The sequence below is a fragment of the Salvelinus fontinalis genome, unplaced genomic scaffold (assembly GCF_029448725.1).
Source record: "Salvelinus fontinalis isolate EN_2023a unplaced genomic scaffold, ASM2944872v1 scaffold_1510, whole genome shotgun sequence".
In the NCBI taxonomy this organism is placed as follows: Eukaryota; Metazoa; Chordata; class Actinopteri; order Salmoniformes; family Salmonidae; genus Salvelinus; species Salvelinus fontinalis.
Genome location: NW_026601719.1, coordinates 1 through 21,817, shown reverse-complemented (window position 1 = coordinate 21,817; position 21,817 = coordinate 1). Strand labels below are relative to the sequence as shown.

At 41.1% G+C, this 21,817-nt stretch overlaps 2 protein-coding genes across 2 annotated transcripts; both read right to left on the bottom strand.

Annotated features, from left to right (window-relative positions):
- Nucleotides 1-4,295: 4,295 nt before the first annotated feature.
- On the bottom strand, nt 4,296-8,520 carry LOC129849503 (trichohyalin-like). The gene is made up of 3 exons (XM_055916333.1): nt 8,185-8,520; nt 4,525-7,889; nt 4,296-4,300 (listed from the first exon to the last, which is right to left on the bottom strand). Exons 2-3 carry the CDS (start codon nt 6,650-6,652, stop codon nt 4,296-4,298), a joined length of 2,133 nt encoding a protein of 710 aa, XP_055772308.1. The 5' UTR covers nt 6,653-7,889; nt 8,185-8,520.
- Nucleotides 8,521-16,945: 8,425 nt separating this feature from the next.
- Nucleotides 16,946-21,771, bottom strand: LOC129849505 (trichohyalin-like). Its single transcript, XM_055916338.1, has 4 exons — nt 19,824-21,771; nt 18,741-19,757; nt 17,649-18,156; nt 16,946-17,497 (listed from the first exon to the last, which is right to left on the bottom strand). The coding sequence occupies exons 1-4, from the start codon at nt 20,866-20,868 to the stop codon at nt 17,473-17,475; spliced, it is 2,595 nt and encodes an 864-aa protein (XP_055772313.1). The 5' UTR covers nt 20,869-21,771; the 3' UTR covers nt 16,946-17,472.
- Between the last annotated feature and the right edge of the window lie 46 nt (nt 21,772-21,817).

Sequence of the window (21,817 nt, the reverse complement as noted above, 5' to 3'; positions counted from 1 at the left end):
TTACAGTGTCAAATTTGTTTGAGATCTCTATGTCATGTAGTTGAGAAGGTACTGATATTTTTCATTTACATTTGCATTTTACATTTGCAGTTTTAAGACGGTTCCTTAACCCTCTGAGCAGAGGATAGCACATTTTTAGCTACATTTCACCTCCAAAAAGTGAATATGACACCGAGTTGGGGAAAACAAGGGGTTTAACTTATTCACTATCATCAGCCGATTTAGAATATTACATGAATATATTTTTTATTTATTTAACTAGTTAAGTCAGTTAAGAACAAATTCTTATTTACAACAACTACCTAGGAACAGTAGGTTAACTGCCTTGTTCAGGGGAGGAATGACAGATGTTTACCTTGTCAGCTCGGGGATTCTATCTAGCAACCTTTCGATTACTGGCTCAACACTCTAACCACTAGGCTACCTGCCGCCCCCGGTAGCCTAGTCATCGTTACATGTTCCTTTAAAGAGATATTGAAGAGCAAAGTCTGAATCTGAATATTGAAGAGCAAAGTCTTTAATATAAAGCTAACTTCACCGCTGTAAAACACTGTATGATTAAATCCTCCAATTATGATTCACCAATAAAAACGGTGAGCTCATCTTTTAATAATAATGTATTCATCATAGAATCATCTTTGATTATAGTATTGTCAGTGGCGAGCCGTCATTTAGGGCAGGTGGGGGCTGAGCCACACCCGTTTTGAGCCCCACATGTTTATCCAAAAAAAAAAATATATATAGGTTGCCTGTTTTGCATGTTATTTAGGCATTAATATATATATGTGTCACATATCAGTTTGCAAACAATGTAAACTTTTTTTTTTAAATCAGTGAGTTAATAAAGCCACAAACAGACATGGTCTCTTTTTTGCTTTCTTGAGTAAGGCAGCTCATAAATGCAGGTGTTTCAGCCCAGCTTAGTGTTTTCTGTGGTGGTGGGGCAGCCAGAGAAAAATACGGAGCGTAGGGGTTGGTAATGTTCTCTGGTTGTGCCGTGATTGGCGCAACATCATATTTTCAAAATCATAGCTACCAAAGTAGCAGTCATCATCATGCATCCAGTCAACAATCTACTGGCAAATCCTTTTCAATCCTGGTTCTATGAAGAGAAATTATAGATAAAAAGTATTGGTGGTCATCAACTATTCAAATAAACACAAAAAAGCAATCACTAGCCTGCTATTCAGCATGACTTCTGCCGCGTTCAAAACAGCTGGAATCTCGGAACTGGGAAATCTTAGACTTCAGTGAGTTCAAGACAACTGGGAACTCCGACTGGGAAAACAAGTTTTGAACGTTTGAACGGTCATCCAACTCGGAATTCCAAGTCGGGAACTCGGGCCTCTTTCTTGTACTCTGACCTGAAGATCACTGACGTCATGATTCAACCTTATTTTTTCCCGAGTTCCCAGTTGTCTTGAAAGCACCATAAATCCAGAGAATGCCAGACTTTGATGACACATTTTGATGACAAACCTCCGCGACACCTTCCTGTTCAAGTGAGCACAGCACAACAAGGTGAGTCCAAAAATGTCTTGAATGCTGCTCTACAAATGATGTAATATGCCAGGGAGATATGTATACTGTAGCTAAGAAAGTAATACTAAGTGTATGTTGTGTAGTAAGCTGTTAGTAGCCCATGTGACTCACCCTAATAATTTTGTCCCTTTCCCCTCTCATAACTTAGCCTACTGCAATGACTTGGTGCTGCACATGTAGACTATATATATATTGACTACGTCCATCCTAGCTCTCTCATTAATGTCTTAATCAAAATGACGGATTGCCTGTTATCCACTCGTTGTCCCCTCAAGTGTCAGTAGAAACCACATTTGTTTAAGCAAGTCAGCCATATCAGCTATGTTTTTTAAAAAGGATTCACTCTATGGTGCTGAAAAGAAAGCTCTGCTGTTGGGACAGCTTTATGTCGACCCTAACAGTTTGTGGGCACCGTTTGTCAAAGTTATAGTGCAATTAATGTATTGTTTAGTGTTGTGTTGTGTAGTGGCTTTGCTGGCATTCATCTAAAACATGTTGGGGGAGTTTTCCCCACCAAGATGTACATGCTACAATCACCACTGGGTGGGTGAATTATAACACATCAACCCTGTTACCTATAGATAGACAGTCTAGAAATGTTGAAACAATTTACATTTGTTTGGTAAGCTTGCATTCCATTCCCCCTGTCACATGGGGATCTATGGTTGATTCTAAATGAAATAGTCAACTCTGTTACAGTCAACCCTGTCACTTTATTTGGCACTTAATAGGCAATTGCTATAGTATGTATTTTTTTTTAACTTTTGAGATGGGAAAACATGTGTTTTATTAAGTTGAACATGTGCTCTTTTTGACAGAATGTTAGAATTAGGTGAAATAAAAGTTACACTCCCCAAAAGGTACTCAACTGGTGGAATGACCCAAGTACTGAACTGGAGGTGGGAGAGCTAACGATGCGTCTACTGTTGCTCTCTCCTCAGATTCTTAGAGAAGCTATTTCAATCTGATATTTCTCCTATGGTCTAAAATAGATGTGTATAAAAGACTCCTCTGTAATATAACATGTCACACATTGTAGCAAACTGATGGAATGTTAGGTGTCTCATTGAAAGTCTAACATCTACCATGACTACTGGATGTTTCAATTCTAATAAATAACAAAACAATCCACACCGTAACAACAATATTGCTTTTTTAATGAATGCTTTTATTAAAACGTAAAACTTTAATAACAAAAATGACATTGTCAAACATCACTGGCCTGACTTGAGCAGCTCTGCCTGGGGATGGAGCCAGCAACTTAGCTGCTACCGGTCCGGTCTAGGCTACATGCAGACCTCCTCCCAGACCTCCTTTTCAGCACCTCCCCTTAACAGGTGAGGTGGTGGAAATGATCAGAGTTGCGTTCAACTTGAATAAAGATGAAAAACCCTGGTTTGTGGAGCCACTGGTCTGAGGGGAGGACTTCTGTTCAAACCATGTCCATTTGGCGATATTTTCTAGGACAGTAGAGGTGGTGAGCAGAGATGAAATTAATTAGGATAAAGATGAGAACCTCTGCTCTGGGGAGGAGGGTCACTGACCTTCGATGGTTTGTTGCCTGATAAAGAGGATACTTGCTGGCTTGAGGAGACTATCATGTTTTGTGGAGGAAATGTGGCTTGATGACTTATAGAGGAGGAGGAATTATTGGGCGACACGTTTAATGACCAACGTAACCTCAGTGGAACTGTGGCTTCTTCGAGTTCCAGCTCTAGGCAGACAGCACGTCAGGAATGCTGTAAGACATCAGAGACAGGTAAGTATCTACATATTTACATGTGTGTTGCATGTACACTAAACCCTCACATTTGGATAATGTCACTTTTTAAAGTGACAACATATATATTAACAGTGTAAAACATGAATAGATGTTTAAACATTCTTTACCCCATCTTAATTCTCTTCCAGATGCCTGGCCTTTTCTTGTTCTTGGAGGTTGGCTCTGATGTTTCAGCCTCTTCTGGAGCTTCTAGCTGCTGCCTGTCTGGCACCTCCTGTTGGTTCTCTGGCCACTCCTGCTGGTTCTCTGAACTCCCCTCCTGGTTCTCTGCCCATGCCTGTTGCCTCCATGGCCTTTCCTGGTGGCCATCTCCAGATCCAGTGGGCTGTGTTGTCTCCAGATAATCGTGGCTGTGTTGGGTGGTGAGACACCGGGTGTTGATTTGAGCATCAGCCTCCAGATTCATCTGCTCCAGGTAATGTCCCTTCATCTTCCCTCTCTCCTCCTTCAGTTTCTGATGAATTTGTTTTTTAAGCAGGGACTGCTCTCTCCACTGCTTATTGAAATCCTCCATCTTCTTCCTTCTCTCCTCAGCCTTCAACAGCTCCTTCCTCTTCTCCCTCTCTCTCTCTGCCCGGGTCATGGTGGTTGTTAGCCTTGTGTGTCCAGGGATGGCTGGTAGGGGAGAAGAAGTAGAGTTCACATTCAACTTAGGGATCTGGTATCAACTTAAATGTAATGGACAAAGGGAATGAAGAATAGAAAACACAATTGGATCTCAATGATTCTTTACTCTTTTCAGTTGAGCAAGGCATGGAATTTGTCAATAAAGTGCAATAATTCCCATCCCGAATTGACCTGACCCTAAGTTTAACATGAGTCCCGAATGGCACCTATTCTTTGTATAGTGCCAGAGCATATGTGATCGCTTAGGGCCGCATGGCCACTAGTAGCCCCCGGATCCCCCCAAAACACGTATTTGTGTGTGTTTTTTAGGAACTCTTTCTGGGTCTCTACTTAGTCTTGAGAGTTAGACTAGTAGATGACACAAGGTACCATTTAAAAACGTGGTTGTTACATCAGCAGTATTTTTCTTGTTATGTCAGTCAGTCACTCAATTAGCCATGTCAGCTAACAATTTCTTTAGACAGTAGTTTTATATTGAAACAATGATGCAACATGGTGACTGGTGTGGAACTTATGTGTGTAGATGAGACTAAAGAGGATGATGTCATAAGCAGAGGGAAAACAGGTCTTACCTATGTGGACGATCTTATAGCCCTCCTCAGCTTCTCTCTGATACGTTCTCTCGATCTTTTTGATGTTCCTCTTCTCCCACTTCTTATTTAGCCAGCCCACAGCTCTCCTTCGGATACTTTTATCAGGTGGGAGAATGTCCTCCTTGTCTTCTTCCTTTTCCTCCTCTAAGTCACCCCTCTTGTTTTTTTCAAGGATCTCCCTTCGTTCCTCTTCCGCCATCTCCTCTCTTCTGTTTGCCTCTATTATCGCTCTCTCTCTGATTAAAGCTAAATGGCCTTTAACGGCTCTCTTTCTCTCCTCCTCTCTCTGCCTCTCCTCCTCTCTTAGTCTGAACATTTCTTTCTGTCTAGCAATTTCAATCTCTTGTTTTTTATCCTGCTCCTCTTGTTGTCTTGCCCTCTCCTGTTTTCTTTCCATCTCCAGCCGTCTTTCCTCCTTCTCCCTCCTGATTTGTTGTCCTCTTTCTATGTGTTCTCGTTCCCCCTTCAACACTTCTAACCTTCTCTCTTTACGTCTATTGAAGACTTCCCGTGCTTTTGCTTTAACATTAACTACTACATGTTTCTTCATGCTTACTTCCTTTCCTCTCTCTTCTCTTTCCCTGTACTCTTCCTCTGCTTCCTTAATCACTTCATGCTTTTCTTCCATCTCTCTCTCCTGTTCTATCTCCAGTTCATTCTGTCCTTCAATTTCCCCCAAAATATTTTTCTGCCCCTCCGTTCTTCTTCCTGCTTCCTCCCTCTCTCTCATGATCATCTTTTCTTTCTCCATCTCTTTCTGTTGCTGATCTTTTAATTCCATCTCTCTCTGATTCTCATTGTCTTTCTCCCATTCTTTCTCTTTCTCCATTTGTTTCTGTCTCTCCTCTTGTTGTTGTCCTCTGTGTATCTCTTCTATCTCTCTCTGTCTCTTGTTCTCCTTCTCTCTTCCGTCCTTCTCCATGTCAATTTGCTTCTGTTTCAATATATCTTCTTCTTCTTGATCTCTTTCAAACGTTCTCTTTCTCTCCTCTTGTTGTTGTCGTCTCTCTTTCTTTCCCATCTCTCTCTGTCTCTCTTTCTCCTCGATCGCTCTCTGTCTCTCTTCTTCTCTTTCTTCCTCTTCCATCTCTATTTGCTTCTGTTTACATCTTTCTTCTTCATACTCTCTTTCAATCTCTCTCTGTCTCTCTTCTTCTCTTTCCATATTTTTCTGTCTCTTCTCCATTCTCTTCCTTTTGATCTCTCTCTGTTTCTCTTTTTCTCTCCCTCTTTCTTCCTCTTCCATCTCTATGTGCTTCTGTTTGCGTCTCTCCTCTTCTTCTTCTCTCTCCATCTCCTTCTTCTCATCTTCTTGTTGTCTCTGTTTTGGTATTTTCTCCATTCTCTTTCTTTCTACCTCTTTCTGTTTGTTGAGCTCACCCTCCATCTTCTCCTCCTCCATGTCCATTTGGTTCTGTTTCCATTTATATTTGTCTGTTTCCATGTTTTCTAATTCTTTCAGCTGTTCCTTGATTTTCTTGAAGACTTCCTCCAATTCAGACTTCTTTTTGTCATTGATGAGGGCTGTCTCCATCTCAATCTCTCTCTCCACTCTATTTTTCATCTCCTCTTCACTTCGTCTCCAATCATTTTCTCTCTCTCTGTCTCTATCAAATGTTCTCTCTGGTTCAGTCTCGTCTTTCAATCTAATCTCTTCTTTCATTCTCGCAACCTCTCTGTCTAACACTAGTACATTTTGGTTAACCTGTTTCACTCTCTCATCCTGTCTTCTATATGCTTCTTTCGCTCTTTCAAATTTGATTTTGTATTGAATCTCTTTTGTTGTCATATCTTCTTTCAGTCTCTCAACCTCTCTCTCTAACTCTTTCACCTTTTCGTTAACCAGTTTGACTTTCTCATTCTCTGCAATATGCATGTCTCTTTCTCTTTCAAATATGATTTCCTTTTCAGTCTCTTTCAATCTCTCAATCTCTCGTTCTAACACTTTTATCGTTTCTTCTGCCTGTTTCACTTTCTTCTTCATTTCTTGTCTTTCCAATTCTGCTTTTCTCTCCCTTTCCATCTCCCTTTCTTTCTCCTTGTCCCTCTCTCTTTCTGTCTCAATAGGTTTGTTGTTCCAGGCCAGTCTTGGTCGCTGATCCTCCATGACTTTCTGCCATAGCCTCAATCTCTCTATCTCTTGCTTAAATTTAAAAGGTTAAATTAGTGATAATCTATGACCAAGACATACTTTCAAAGCATTTGCAGAGAATGATACATACAAATACAACTTAGACCTAGGTAATTGAATCAAACACTGAACAACATCAATAGCAGGGTCATTTTGATCAATTCATCTGGACAATTCATTGTCAATTAATGTATTGACATGGTTTGAAAAATTATGAGACATTTTATGGAATCAATTATGTCCAAAATGTGTACAAATACAAACACACAACTAGCTTGCCCATTCAGTTAGGGGGTTGAGAAATTCCCATTGCAATTTTATGTTGCCTCTGATGTTTATGCTTGTAGAAATTACTCCTACAAATGATGTTTCACTAATGCAATTATTTACAACCTGCACAGATACAGTTATCAACAACAACAGTAATGACGTTAATAAGGAAGTGGATATTCAACCGGCAGAAGAAAGGCGTAGGGGTTGAGATAAATGAAGGTTAGGTTTAGGACCTAGGGTTGGGTTATGGTAAAGGTTAGGTATAGTTTCAGTGAGGTTAAGGTAAGGGTTAACGTTTAGGAAAGGCATAAAAGTTAACATTGGGTTAGCATACAGCTGTCTGCCGCCATTCATTTTCAGCCGGGTGAACATACACTGCCTTTTAATAATAACAATGACATGTCTTACATGGGCCAGTTGTAGGTCCACCATCAGCAGCTCCAGCAGTTGTTTGAGTCTGTTGACTTCCTGCATTTGTCTCTGGTTCTCCCATTCTGTGGCTCTCTCTGCCTCCCTCTGTCTCTCTGCTTCCCTCTTTCTCTCTGCTTCCCTCTGTCTCTCTGCCTCCCTCTGGCTCTCTGCCTCCCTCTGGCTTCCTGCCTCCCTGTGGCTCTCTGCCTCCCTCAGTCTCAGGATCTCAGCCTTCCACTCTTTCATAATACCCCTTTCTACTCTTCTTCTCCTCCTTTCATCTTTCAAAAGGGCTCTGAGATGGTCTGTCTCAGACTGTAGTTGTTCAATCATCGCGTCCTCCTCCGTTTCACCATTCCTCTTCTTCTTTTCCTCTTCCCAGAGGCACACTTGAAGTCTGTCCATCTCCTTCTTCTGATTTCGGATCGTTCGATCCTTCCCCCTCAACTCAAGCATGTGGGCTTCCTTCTCTGTACAGGTCTTCTTCTCTTCCCTCAGGAACTGAACCTCCATCTCTGCCTGCTTGTATCTGGGTGCAAAGGAATGTCAACACATTATTTATGAAGTGAACTCAGACAAATTACTACAATATTACAATAATAATTAAACTTCTGATCAATTAAACTGCCTTTAATCACACAACTCACTCAACTGTGACTTACAGTACGTGAATGTGATGAGTTGACTGTCCACGATGGCCAGAGGTGGGTAATGTGTAGCTCTGGTCCAGGGCGTTAAGTACAGCTTGCAGACACTGAGCCTTCCTTCAGCAAGCCGCACATGATGCCCTGGATCAGAGCTAGGTTATGTGATGAATGACTTACAGACTGTTCCACATGATAGGAGGGGGTAAGAAGACAGTCCCAGTAGGAGACGGAGATCGTCCAGAAGAAGAAGAGGTGTCCATCTCCTCAGAGACTGCAGGAAAGGTCTACAAGTTTTATTTCTGGAAAATAAAGAGATGCCTTCCTTCAGCAACAATGTGTGTTTCTATGTTTTTGTCACTAGATGGTGCCATTGTACACAACATTTACTCACCAGGTCAGTGAATTCAGAAACAGCCTTCAGACTACAGTACTCAAGCTCTAGCCTACAACCCATCATGCATCAGCACGACTAATATAATAATACCTCATCACAACTTCATAATCACAGTACACCTGGATTGTGTTTACAAAGTGTTTCAGGGTAGGAGTGCTGATCTTGGATCAGGTCCCCTCCTGTCAATCAAAACGTATTCAGTTTGATTTAAAAGACAAAACTGAATATTGATCAGCACTCCTTCTATGAGACTTTGTGATAATGAGCCTATGTGAAAGAACCTTTCTGGCATATGCTGGCTAGACAGTACACAGACAGACAGATAGTCTGACAGACACACAGATAAGTCAGCAAGACAAACTGACAGAAGAGTAAATACAGATGGAGTGATTGATAGCAACAGAAAACAACGAATCCATAATTAATAATTTGTATTTTATAAGGCTAAAAAATATTTCAAATACATGAACGTTCACCTTCACATGTGTTATCTTACCATGACAGAATTATAGGTTAAGTAGGCTAGCGGGCAGTTAATGTATTGTAAACTTTTGTAAATATTTGACTCACCTCAAATCACACTTGTCAAAGCGCAGTTTTAGTGTGGAACCGAATAACATCTTCGGCATTAACTTTCTCTGTTCTGGAACTGTATTGTTGCGTCATTTGGAACACTTGAGCATCATAATCCGTTCACCGCGCCTGCTTGATTGACAGCTAGGGGTTCTCCTGCGCATCAGTGTCCAAACGTCGATATGGTTTAGCTACTCATAATTGATCAAGACACAAAATAATAACAGGACAGCCATAACTGTACAAACAAACATACAATCACAACTCTCGTGCACCTGTTCAGGTCGAACTGTTCAGTATGTCACCATCACCAACTGCTGGACTACACCTGTTCCCCTGGGTACAAGAATCCAGTTGATCCGTTTTCAATTGACAACCTTTACCTCAAGAACCGCCTATTCCAATGAATTATAACCTCTTATTAGTTTGTCCCTGTGACAGTCAAATCCCAACGCCCTAACCGCCTGCCTGTTGAGTGTGTCTGTTGATTGTGGTGCTCTCTTTGGATCTAATCTCTCCGCTGTAGTAGTGATGGGATTTCTGAGTCTTTTCGGTGAGACGGCACATTTGGCTCCGTTCAAGTAAAAGAGCGGGTTCATTTGGCTCATAAACGGATCTTCCTTCAAAATGCTTAGAATCAATCTAGAACAATGAAAAAAACGCAAATATTCAATGTAAAAGCCAAAAGGTATGCTTACATTAAGTCAGATCGTGAAATGCGCTTTAAAAAAAGAAGAACTCGTTTTTAAGCATGAAATAAATCCTCGTGGATCAGATTGACCCCTTCTCCCCACTATTTATTGTTTCTGCAGTGAGGATTTACCCCCTTTAGATAATGATGTTGTAATTTATCTGCAGAAAAACGTTGTTCTGAGCTCAACAAGCAGTAGTGGCAGTATGCAAATCAGAGAGACAGATGAATGGCTCTTTCACCGATGCAATTCGGTTCCCGAGGTTCAACAAAAAGATCCGTTCAATAAGAGCCGTTCGTTCGTGAACGACACATCACCACACTGTAGTTCTCCACCATTGCGTATCGTGAGCTGGAGGAGCGTTCGTCCAACTTCTCATCCAAGTAAATGGCAGCGGCACATCATCCATCCGCTGAACTCCCAAGGGACTGGGAGGATAGTTCACGATGCAACAAGCGTTTGGGGAGTACATTCGTTGTTGAAAGAAAGTTCAGACGCCATTGAAACGCAATGACTGTTTTTAAATTCTTGAGGGACTCTTGCTCCAGGGAAAATATCAGCAGCGACGTCTCTGCTGTGCGTCAGAGGTGAGATCTTTTCCTTCTTCACTATGCTTATTATACTGTACATATCTGTCACATTAATGACATTGCACTCAGGAAAGTTGTCTGTAGGCTATTGGGGAGATGTGCATAGACGTTGAGTTGTCACGTTCCAGTCCAAACATGACCTGGGATGTGAGAAGGGAGCTATTCTTTAACACATGTAGATGACATGTTGTCTTTATATGTAGATTATATTTTGGTTTTATATTTCATATTTGATTGATAATTAGGTCTATGACTTTTGATTTCACTTTGGCTACCTTTCACCATATTGTCCTCTCTTGCTATATCTTACACTTTATGCTCTTGTGCAGATCTTCTCTCTAAACAATAGTCATGATAGTTTGAATGAGTTGAGTAAACTACACTGTTGTTATCTTCTCAGTCTGTACTGTACTGTCCCTGGAAGACACTCCATAGTTCACCTAGATCCAGTCCACTTTGTGCCACTGGTCAACTAATCATCAAAACCTCTGATTAGTGAATCAGGTGTGCTGGTGGTGGAATACATGATATGAACTGGTTAGGGGGAGGACAGGTTTGAGAAGGGAAAGACTAAATGGACTTTTCTGACCAACATCCCATTGACAGCCCGTCTGGCCAAAACTTGAAACTGACTCTAACCTAAAAACACTACCAAAAACCAAACCCTTAAAGGTAGTCTCATCATTGGTGTAATTCAGACTGTAGTTTCTCAGTGTCCAGTAAACCTTCTCTCATCATGGGTGTGATTCAGACTGTAGTTTCTCAGTGTCCAGTAAACCTTCTCTCATCATGGCTGTGATTCAAGACTGTAGTTTCTCACAGTGTCCAGTAAACCTCCTCTCATCATGGGTGTGATTCAGCCTGAAGCTGGAAAGGCCAGAAGCAACCAACCCGACCACTTTATTACTAGTTGGGGATGGATAGCATCTCTAGAGTCACAGTAGGGCCTTTCCATGTAAAAGGACCCAGGACCACCAATATGATGTTCATAGGAGCATGTGTAATTGGGTGCCAAATGAAATCTAAGAGTGTATATTTTTGCGAAATATAATTCTAGATACATTTTTCAACCAGTGAAGGCTTTGATTTCTGGGTAAACAAATAACAATGTCGACGTAAAGACCACTGCCTACTAATATCAACACTTATATTTGGGTTTGGGGAAATTGTTTAAGGAATATTGACTTGTGCCTTGTAATTCCGTTACCAAAAACCCACATAACTTTCAGATATTTTCACATTTGGATTTGTGAGGAGGGAGGATAATGAAAGTTCACAGAAGTAACAAGTAATGTTGGAGCTAACAATTAGGTCTAGTGATTTTTCTGATATATATTTTGTTTGTGAATTATTAAGTGATTAAAACTTGTAATTCCGTTACCAAAATGGTAGCAGAATAACCAAAAAATCTGTTTCTCTGACCAGACTGACTGGGTTTCTTTTCACAGACACTATAAATGATTAACTGTATATCTCAGGAGTCATATTGAGTTGGTTTAAGTCTCAGTGGTCACACTGCACATGATTCAGAGTCAAGCTTACTGATTCAGAATCAAACTGACTGATTCAGGATCTCTGTTAACACTAGAACCGCTGGGCCTCAAGACACCCCCCATCAAGTTGATGAGCAGTCATTTTGACTGCAGCATTCTAACAGTGTAATACATTTCATATATGCTATCGCAAAAATAATCATTTGGTTGTTTTTATGAAAGCCATAAAAACATTGGAATACCATTTTTATTTGATATACAATAACACTGTAGCGGGTTTCTTATGTACCACAGGAGAACCAAGAAATGAAGAGCGACACCACGGCTGTCTTTCAGGCTTTTATTTTGATCTGCAATAGTATTGTGAAAAGACAGGACAGGAACACATCAGTCTCCAAAGCACCATCTGACAAGTTGTTCTACACAGGAGCATGAAGAAAGGTAAAACACATGTCTCACATCCCCAATACATTGCTAGGTGCTTTCAGTGTTGACAGTACCAAAATACAACAACTCATGTACAAAAACACTGCAACACAAACAAATTACAACGTGAAATCGCCTCTATCCCATTCTGACCGTAGAGGACCAAACTACATCTCCCACAATGCAACGCCAGCACCAGTCGGCAGCTCAGCTAACCGTCTGCATCACAGAAAGGCATGCTAGCTAGCAACAGCAGCACTTTTAGCACTCTGTAAACTATATTAATAACAACAATAAAACTCTGAAAGTTACATGTTTCAAGAGTCTTGTTATGATTTATGATTATGCACTATAGCCCGCTACCATATTGTTTGAAGATGAATATTGTTTTGTTACACACACACACAAACAATACAGATGTGTAGGTGTGTAAAGACTGATCAACATAGAGGGATAGGCTATACAAGCTGTGGTCAATCTGGAGAGGGGAGGGGTGCATATCTCTAAGCCAACCAGGGAGGGTAGGGCACTGGACAATACCATATTAGGAACTGTTTGAGTGTAGAATCGACGGAGACACAAGACGGATCTAATCTACCCCAAAACCAGATGCGGACAGCACTAAGGGACTTGGACAAGTCCGAGTGCCAGCATAGGCTGAGCAAAGTTTAAACCGCGCTCAGCCTCTACTATGATAGGCCAACGGACGGGTTGGAACTAAAGCTGTCATAGTATAAAAACTGTTATTTGAGCACATTCCACAGTTCTCTGTTCTACCCTGCGCGGAGATAGAGGCGGAGATACAGTGAACCCGTATATACGAAAATTGCATTCACCATTTATCGCTTGAGTTTAATTAAAATACTTAAAGTATATTCGGTGACTCTGAATCACATTTTGTCCTGATACCAGATTTGAACTGACGCAAATCTCTTTCAGTCTTACACTCCCTTATAACAATATCTACAGCATTAACCTTGGGATGCTTTATTTATTTCACGTTATGGACTCCTACAAAGGAGTAATCTGCAACACATACCTTTCTCTCAGTGTTTTCTCGTACTGAGGAGAGCGGGAGCTACGGGTAGTACCAGGGTGTTAGTAGGTGACGCAAGCACCCGGATGAAATAAAATACATTTAATGAAACAAAACCCGAAGATGTTAACATCATTCAGCTACTGTAGCTGCCTACCTAACATCAACAGGCAGCACCAGTAGCGCAACAATTAAAAATAGACACCAAAAGTAAAGTTCCTGGTGATCATAGCGATCTGACTCCCCCCTTCTGTCTGAACTTGGAATATTCCTGTTCGCGGGCTTGGGCCACTGACCCCCAACCTGGTTGTTATGTTCTGCGTTGTGTACTATTCTAATCATTTGAAGTTTGATGGAATAACCATTTGAACTCTACTACATTTAGATGTAGATTAGATTTTGGTTTTATATTTCATATTTGATTGATGATTAGGCCTATGACTTTTGATTCCACTTTGGCTACCTTGTGTAGCTTGGTTCATTCTGCGTTGTGTACTTTTAATTAGGACGCTGCCACAACTGAAGGTCTGCTAGTTGAATTATTTTTATTTGCCCTGCACACGAAGAGACAACAAACATTATGTTAACCCTTGGCGCAGTCCTAGCCCTCAGGCACCTTGCTAGCCGAAAGTCAGGCAAAAGAGCGCCAAAAGGAAATAACAGGTGCTGTGTGCACACATTCAATGCACAACAGCACACCATACAATACAAGTAAAATGATACAGAACATAATTCGGACAACATAAAATACATACCTAAACACGAAGAGACAACACACATTATGTTAACCCTTGGCGCAGTCCTAGCTCTCAGGCACCTGCGCAAGCACATGGACACTCACTCAAACACTGTCCCAAGTACTCACAAGTTACAATAGATACCCTAGTTAGCGAGCTTTGTGAAACTTGTTAACATACATCTTTATATTATCCACATTGTAACAAACTTATGGTAGCATAACAGTACATTGTGTAACATTTTGATGGTTTTATATTAAACAATTTCGGAGCCAAAGACAATTTACCTTGCTAGCCGAAGGTCAGGCAAAAGAGAACAATAAGGGGCTACGGAAAGACAGATAACCCGCAATGGGCCAAACCAAAATATACAAAACTTTTACAATCACATTTATGTACAATATTGAAATGAGAAAGTGTTTGTACACCAAAGAAAAACATTAGCTATGCAGCTGTAATTAAATTTAAAAAAATACACTGAATTATTATTATTATTATTATCAAATTATTAACATCCCCTCTTGACCTGGCCTATTTGAATTGGTCCTTGTGTGCAACTTGGTGCATAATCTAGGGGAACAACATCACACTGCTACATTAAGTATAGTGATTGTAGGTGTGGTGATGGTAGTTGTGGTGAAGGTAGGTATGGTAGGTGTGGTGATGGTAATTGTGGTGAAGGTAGGTATGGTAGGTGTGGTTATGGTAGATGTGAGGTGATGGCAGGTGTAATGATGGTAGGTGTGGTGAAGTAATTATGGTATGGTATTTGTGGTGATGGTAGGTGTGGTGATGGTAGGTGAGATGGTTGGTGTAATGGTAGGTATAGTGATGGTAGGTGTGGTTATGTTAGGTGTGATGTAGGTGTGACAGTTGTGGTAGGTAGGTGTGATAGTTGTGGTAGATGGGTGTGACAGTTGTGGTAGGTAGGTGTGGTAGTTGTGGTAGGTAGGTAGGTTTGGTGGTGGGTGTGGTGTGGTGATGGTAGGTGAGGTAGCTGTGGTGATGATAGGTGTGGTGATGGTAGGTGTAATTATTTAGGCATTAATATATATATGTGTCACATATCAGTTTGCAAACAATGAAGACAAAAAAGTAATTGAGTTAATAAAGCCTCATACAGACATGGTCTCTTTTTGCTTTCTTAAGTAAGGCAGCTCATAAATGCAGGTGTTTCAGCCTTTCTCAGTGCTTTCTGTGGTGGTGGGGCAGCCAGCGGAAAATACGGAGAGTAGGGGTTGGTAATGTTCTCTGGTTGTGCCGTGATTGGCGCAACATCATATTTTCTAAATCTTAGCTACCAAGCTAGCAGTCATCATCATGAATCCAGTCAACAATCTACTGGCAAATCCTTTCCAATCCTTGTCATACAACGAGAAATTATGAAAATAAATCATAGATAAAAAGTATTGGTGGTCATCAACTATTCAAATAAACACAAAAAAGCAATCACTAGCCTGCAATTCAGCATAACTCCTGTCTTCTTCAAAAGAACTGGAAACTCGGAACTGGGAAATCTTAGACTTCAGTGAGATCAAGACAACTGGGAACTCCGACTGGGAAAACAACTTTTGAACGGTCATCCAACTCGGAATTCCAAGTCGGGAACTCGGGCCTCTTCCTTGTGCTCTGACCTGAAGATCACTGACGTCATGATTCAACCTTGTTTTTTCCGAGTTCCCAGTTGTCTTGAAAGCACCATAAATCCAGAGAATGCCAGACTTTGATGACAAATTTTGATGAAAAACCTCTGCGACACCTTCCTGTTCAAGAGAGCACAGCACAACAAGGTGAGTCCAAAAATGTATTGAATGCTGCTCTACAAATGATGTACTATGCCAGGGATATATGTATACTGTAGTTAAGAAAGTAATACTAAGTGTATGTTGTGTAGTAAGCTGTTAGTAGCCCATGTGTCTCACCCTAATAATTTTGTGCCTTTCCCCTCTCATAACTTAGCCTACTGCTCTGACTTGGTGGTGCACATGTAGACTATATATATATTGACTACGTCCATCCTAGCTCTCTCATTAATGTCTTAATCAAAATGATGGATTGCCTGTTATCCACTCGTTGTCCCCTCAAGTGTCAGTAGAAACCACATTTGTTTAAGCAAGTCAGCCATATCAGCTATGTTTTTTTTAATGATTCACTCCAAGGTGCTGAAAAGAAAGCTCTGCTGTTGGGACAGCTTTATGTCGACCCTAACAGTTTGTGGGCACCGTTTGTCAAAGTTATAGTGCAATTAATGTATTGTTTAGTGTTGTGTTGTGTAGTGGCTTTGCTGGCATTCATCTAAAACATGTTGGGGGAGTTTTCCCCACCAAGATGTACATGCTACAATCACCACTGGGTGGGTGAATTATAACACATCAACCCTGTTACCTATAGATAGACAGTCTAGACATGTTGAAACAATTTACATTTGTTTGGTAAGCTTGCATTCCATTCCCCCTGTCACATGGGGATCTATGGTTGATTCTAAATGAAATAGTCAACTCTGTTACAGTCAACCCTGTCACTTTATTTGGCTCTTAATAGGCAATTGCTATAGTATGTATTTTTTTTAAACTTTTGAGATGGGAAAACATGTGTTTTATTAAGTTGAACATGTGCTCTTTTTGACAGAATGTTAGAATTAGGTGAAATAAAAGTTACACTCCCCAAAAGGTACTCAACTGGTGGAATGACCCAAGTACTGAACTGGAGGTGGGAGAGCTAACGATGCGTCTACTGTTGCTCTCTCCTCAGATTCTTAGAGAAGCTATTTCAATCTGATATTTCTCCTATGGTCTAAAATAGATGTGTATAAAAGACTCCTCTGTAATATAACATGTCACACATTGTAGCAAACTGATGGAATGTTAGGTGTCTCATTGAAAGTCTAACATCTACCATGACTACTGGATGTTTCAATTCTAATAAATAACAAAACAATCCACACCGTAACAACAATATTGCTTTTTTAATGAATGCTTTTATTAAAACGTAAAACTTTAATAACAAAAATGACATTGTCAAACATCACTGGCCTGACTTGAGCAGCTCTGCCTGGGGATGGAGCCAGCAACTTAGCTGCTACCGGTCCAGTCTAGGCTACATGCAGACCTCCTCCCAGACCTCCTTTTCAGCACCTCCCCTTAACAGGTGAGGTGGTGGAAATGATCAGAGTTGCGTTCAACTTGAATAAAGATGAAAAACCCTGGTTTGTGGAGCCACTGGTCTGAGGGGAGGACTTCTGTTCAAACCATGTCCATTTGGCGATATTTTCTAGGACAGTAGAGGTGGTGAGCAGAGATGAAATTAATTAGGATAAAGATGAGAACCTCTGCTCTGGGGAGGAGGGTCACTGACCTTCGATGGTTTGTTGCCTGATAAAGAGGATACTTGCTGGCTTGAGGAGACTATCATGTTTTGTGGAGGAAATGTGGCTTGATGACTTATAGAGGAGGAGGAATTATTGGGCGACCCTTTTAATGACCAACGTAACCTCAGTGGAACTGTGGCTTCTTCGAGTTCCAGCTCTAGGCAGACAGCACGTCAGGAATGCTGTAAGACATCAGAGACAGGTAAGTATCTACATATTTACATGTGTGTTGCATGTACACTAAACCCTCACATTTGGATAATGTCACTTTTTAAAGTGACAACATATATATTAACAGTGTAAAACATGAATAGATGTTTAAACATTCTTTACCCCATCTTAATTCTCTTCCAGATGCCTGGCCTTTTCTTGTTCTTGGAGGTTGGCTCTGATGTTTCAGCCTCTTCTGGAGCTTCTAGCTGCTGGCTGTCTGCCCCCACCTGTTGGTTCTCTGGCCACTCCTGCTGGTTCTCTGAACTCCCCTCCTGGTTCTCTGCCCATGCCTGTTGCCTCCATGGCCTTTCCTGGTGGCCATCTCCAGATCCAGTGGGCTGTGTTGTCTCCAGATAATCGTGGCTGTGTTGGGTGGTGAGACACCGGGTGTTGATTTGAGCATCAGCCTCCAGATTCATCTGCTCCAGGTAATGTCCCTTCATCTTCCCTCTCTCCTCCTTCAGTTTCTGATGAATTTGTTTTTTAAGCAGGGACTGCTCTCTCCACTGCTTATTGAAATCCTCCATCTTCTTCCTTCTCTCCTCAGCCTTCAACAGCTCCTTCCTCTTCTCCCTCTCTCTCTCTGCCCGGGTCATGGTGGTTGTTAGCCTTGTGTGTCCAGGGATGGCTGGTAGGGGAGAAGAAGTAGAGTTCACATTCAACTTAGGGATCTGGTATCAACTTAAATGTAATGGACAAAGGGAATGAAGAATAGAAAACACAATTGGATCTCAATGATTCTTTACTCTTTTCAGTTGAGCAAGGCATGGAATTTGTCAATAAAGTGCAATAATTCCCATCCCGAATTGACCTGACCCTAAGTTTAACATGAGTCCCGAATGGCACCTATTCTTTGTATAGTGCCAGAGCATATGTGATCGCTTAGGGCCGCATGGCCACTAGTAGCCCCCGGATCCCCCCAAAACACGTATTTGTGTGTGTTTTTTAGGAACTCTTTCTGGGTCTCTACTTAGTCTTGAGAGTTAGACTAGTAGATGACACAAGGTACCATTTAAAAACGTGGTTGTTACATCAGCAGTATTTTTCTTGTTATGTCAGTCAGTCACTCAATTAGCCATGTCAGCTAACAATTTCTTTAGACAGTAGTTTTATATTGAAACAATGATGCAACATGGTGACTGGTGTGGAACTTATGTGTGTAGATGAGACTAAAGAGGATGATGTCATAAGCAGAGGGAAAACAGGTCTTACCTATGTGGACGATCTTATAGCCCTCCTCAGCTTCTCTCTGATACGTTCTCTCGATCTTTTTGATGTTCCTCTTCTCCCACTTCTTATTTAGCCAGCCCACAGCTCTCCTTCGGATACTTTTATCAGGTGGGAGAATGTCCTCCTTGTCTTCTTCCTTTTCCTCCTCCTCCTCTAAGTCACCCCTCTTGTTTTTTTCAAGGATCTCCCTTCGTTCCTCTTCCGCCATCTCCTCTCTTCTGTTTGCCTCTATTATCTCTCTCTCTCTGATTAAAGCTAAATGGCCTTTAACGGCTCTCTTTCTCTCCTCCTCTCTCTGCCTCTCCTCCTCTCTTAGTCTGAACATTTCTTTCTGTCTAGCAATTTCAATCTCTTGTTTTTTATCCTGCTCCTCTTGTTGTCTTGCCCTCTCCTGTTTTCTTTCCATCTCCAGCCGTCTTTCCTCCTTCTCCCTCCTGATTTGTTGTCCTCTTTCTATGTGTTCTCGTTCCCCCTTCAACACTTCTAACCTTCTCTCTTTACGTCTATTGAAGACTTCCCGTGCTTTTGCTTTAACATTAACTACTACATGTTTCTTCATGCTTACTTCCTTTCCTCTCTCTTCTCTTTCCCTGTACTCTTCCTCTGCTTCCTTAATCACTTCATGCTTTTCTTCCATCTCTCTCTCCTGTTCTATCTCCAGTTCATTCTGTCCTTCAATTTCCCCAAAAATATTTTTCTGCCCCTCCTTTCTTCTTCCTGCTTCCTCCCTCTCTCTCATGATCATCTTTTCTTTCTCCATCTCTTTCTGTTGCTGATCTTTTAATTCCATCTCTCTCTGATTCTCATTGTCTTTCTCCCTTTCTTTCTCTTTCTCCATTTGTTTCTGTCTCTCCTCTTGTTGTTGTCCTCTGTGTATCTCTTCTATCTCTCTCTGTCTCTTGTTCTCCTTCTCTCTTCCGTCCTTCTCCATGTCAATTTGCTTCTGTTTCAATATATCTTCTTCTTCTTGATCTCTTTCAAACGTTCTCTTTCTCTCCTCTTGTTGTTGTCGTCTCTTTTCTTCCCATCTCTCTCTTCTCTCTTTCTCCTCGATCGCTCTCTGTCTCTCTTCTTCTCTTTCTTCCTCTTCCATCTCTATTTGCTTCTGTTTACATCTTTCTTCTTCATACTCTCTTTCAATCTCTCTCTGTCTCTCTTCTTCTCTTTCCATATTTTTCTGTCTCTTCTCCATTCTCTTCCTTTTGATCTCTCTCTGTTTCTCTTTTTCTCTCCCTCTTTCTTCCTCTTCCATCTCTATGTGCTTCTGTTTGCGTCTCTCCTCTTCTTCTTCTCTCTCCATCTCCTTCTTCTCATCTTCTTGTTGTCTCTGTTTTGGTATTTTCTCCATTCTCTTTCTTTCTACCTCTTTCTGTTTGTTGAGCTCACCCTCCATCTTCTCCTCCATGTCCATTTGGTTCTGTTTCCATTTATATTTGTCTGTTTCCATGTTTTCTAATTCTTTCAGCTGTTCCTTGATTTTCTTGAAGACTTCCTCCAATTCAGACTTCTTTTTGTCATTGATGAGGGCTGTCTCCATCTCAATCTCTCTCTCCACTCTATTTTTCATCTCCTCTTCACTTCGTCTCCAATCATTTTCTCTCTCTCTGTCTCTATCAAATGTTCTCTCTGGTTCAGTCTCGTCTTTCAATCTAATCTCTTCTTTCATTCTCGCAACCTCTCTGTCTAACACTAGTACATTTTGGTTAACCTGTTTCACTCTCTCATCCTGTCTTCTATATGCTTCTTTCGCTCTTTCAAATTTGATTTTGTATTGAATCTCTTTTGTTGTCATATCTTCTTTCAGTCTCTCAACCTCTCTCTCTAACTCTTTCACCTTTTCGTTAACCAGTTTGACTTTCTCATTCTCTGCAATATGCATGTCTCTTTCTCTTTCAAATATGATTTCCTTTTCAGTCTCTTTCAATCTCTCAATCTCTCGTTCTAACACTTTTATCGTTTCTTCTGCCTCTTTCACTTTCTTCTTCATTTCTTGTCTTTCCAATTCTGCTTTTCTCTCCCTTTCCATCTCCCTTTCTTTCTCCTTTTCCCTCTCTCTTTCTGTCTCAATAGGTTTGTTGTTCCAGGCCAGTCTTGGTCGCTGATCCTCCATGACTTTCTGCCATAGCCTCAATCTCTCTATCTCTTGCTTAAATTTAAAAGGTTAAATTAGTGATAATCTATGACCAAGACATACTTTCAAAGCATTTGCAGAGAATGATACATACAAATACAACTTAGACCTAGGTAATTGAATCAAACACTGAACAACATCAATAGCAGGGTCATTTTGATCAATTCATCTGGACAATTCATTGTCAATTAATGTATTGACATGGTTTGAAAAATTATGAGACATTTTATGGAATCAATTATGTCCAAAATGTGTACAAATACAAACACACAACTAGCTTGCCCATTCAGTTAGGGGGTTGAGAAATTCCCATTGCAATTTTATGTTGCCTCTGATGTTTATGCTTGTAGAAATTACTCCTACAAATGATGTTTCACTAATGCAATTATTTACAACCTGCACAGATACAGTTATCAACAACAACAGTAATGACGTTAATAAGGAAGTGGATATTCAACCGGCAGAAGAAAGGCGTAGGGGTTGAGATAAATGAAGGTTAGGTTTAGGACCTAGGGTTGGGTTATGGTAAAGGTTAGGTATAGTTTCAGTGAGGTTAAGGTAAGGGTTAACGTTTAGGAAAGGCATAAAAGTTAACATTGGGTTAGCATACAGCTGTCTGCCGCCATTCATTTTCAGCCGGGTGAATATACACTGCCTTTTAATAATAACAATGACATGTCTTACGTGGGCCAGTTGTAGGTCCACCATCAGCAGCTCCAGCAGTTGTTTGAGTCTGTTGACTTCCTGCATTTGTCTCTGGTTCTCCCATTCTGTGGCCCTCTCTGCCTCCCTCTGTCTCTCTGCCTCCCTCTGTCTCTCTGCTTCCCTCTGTCTCTCTGCCTCCCTCTGGCTCTCTGCCTCCCTCTGGCTCTCTGCCTCCCTCTGGCTCTCTGCCTCCCTCTGGCTCCCTGCCTCCCTGTGGCTCTCT

Bases quoted from the DNA above. Each gene is read 5' to 3' on its own strand.
- LOC129849503 (XM_055916333.1), bottom strand. From the start codon at position 6,652: ATGGAGGATCAGCGACCAAGACTGGCCTGGAACAACAAACCTATTGAG.
- LOC129849505 (XM_055916338.1), bottom strand. From the start codon at position 20,868: ATGGAGGATCAGCGACCAAGACTGGCCTGGAACAACAAACCTATTGAG. The intron at 19,758-19,823 runs GACAGAGAGCGA...GACAACAACAAG, and splicing joins GGAAGAAAGAGAAGAAGAGA to AGGAGAGAAAGAGAACGTTT. The intron at 17,498-17,648 runs GTAAAGAATGTT...GATGTCTTACAG, and splicing joins TGGAAGAGAATTAAGATGGG to CATTCCTGACGTGCTGTCTG.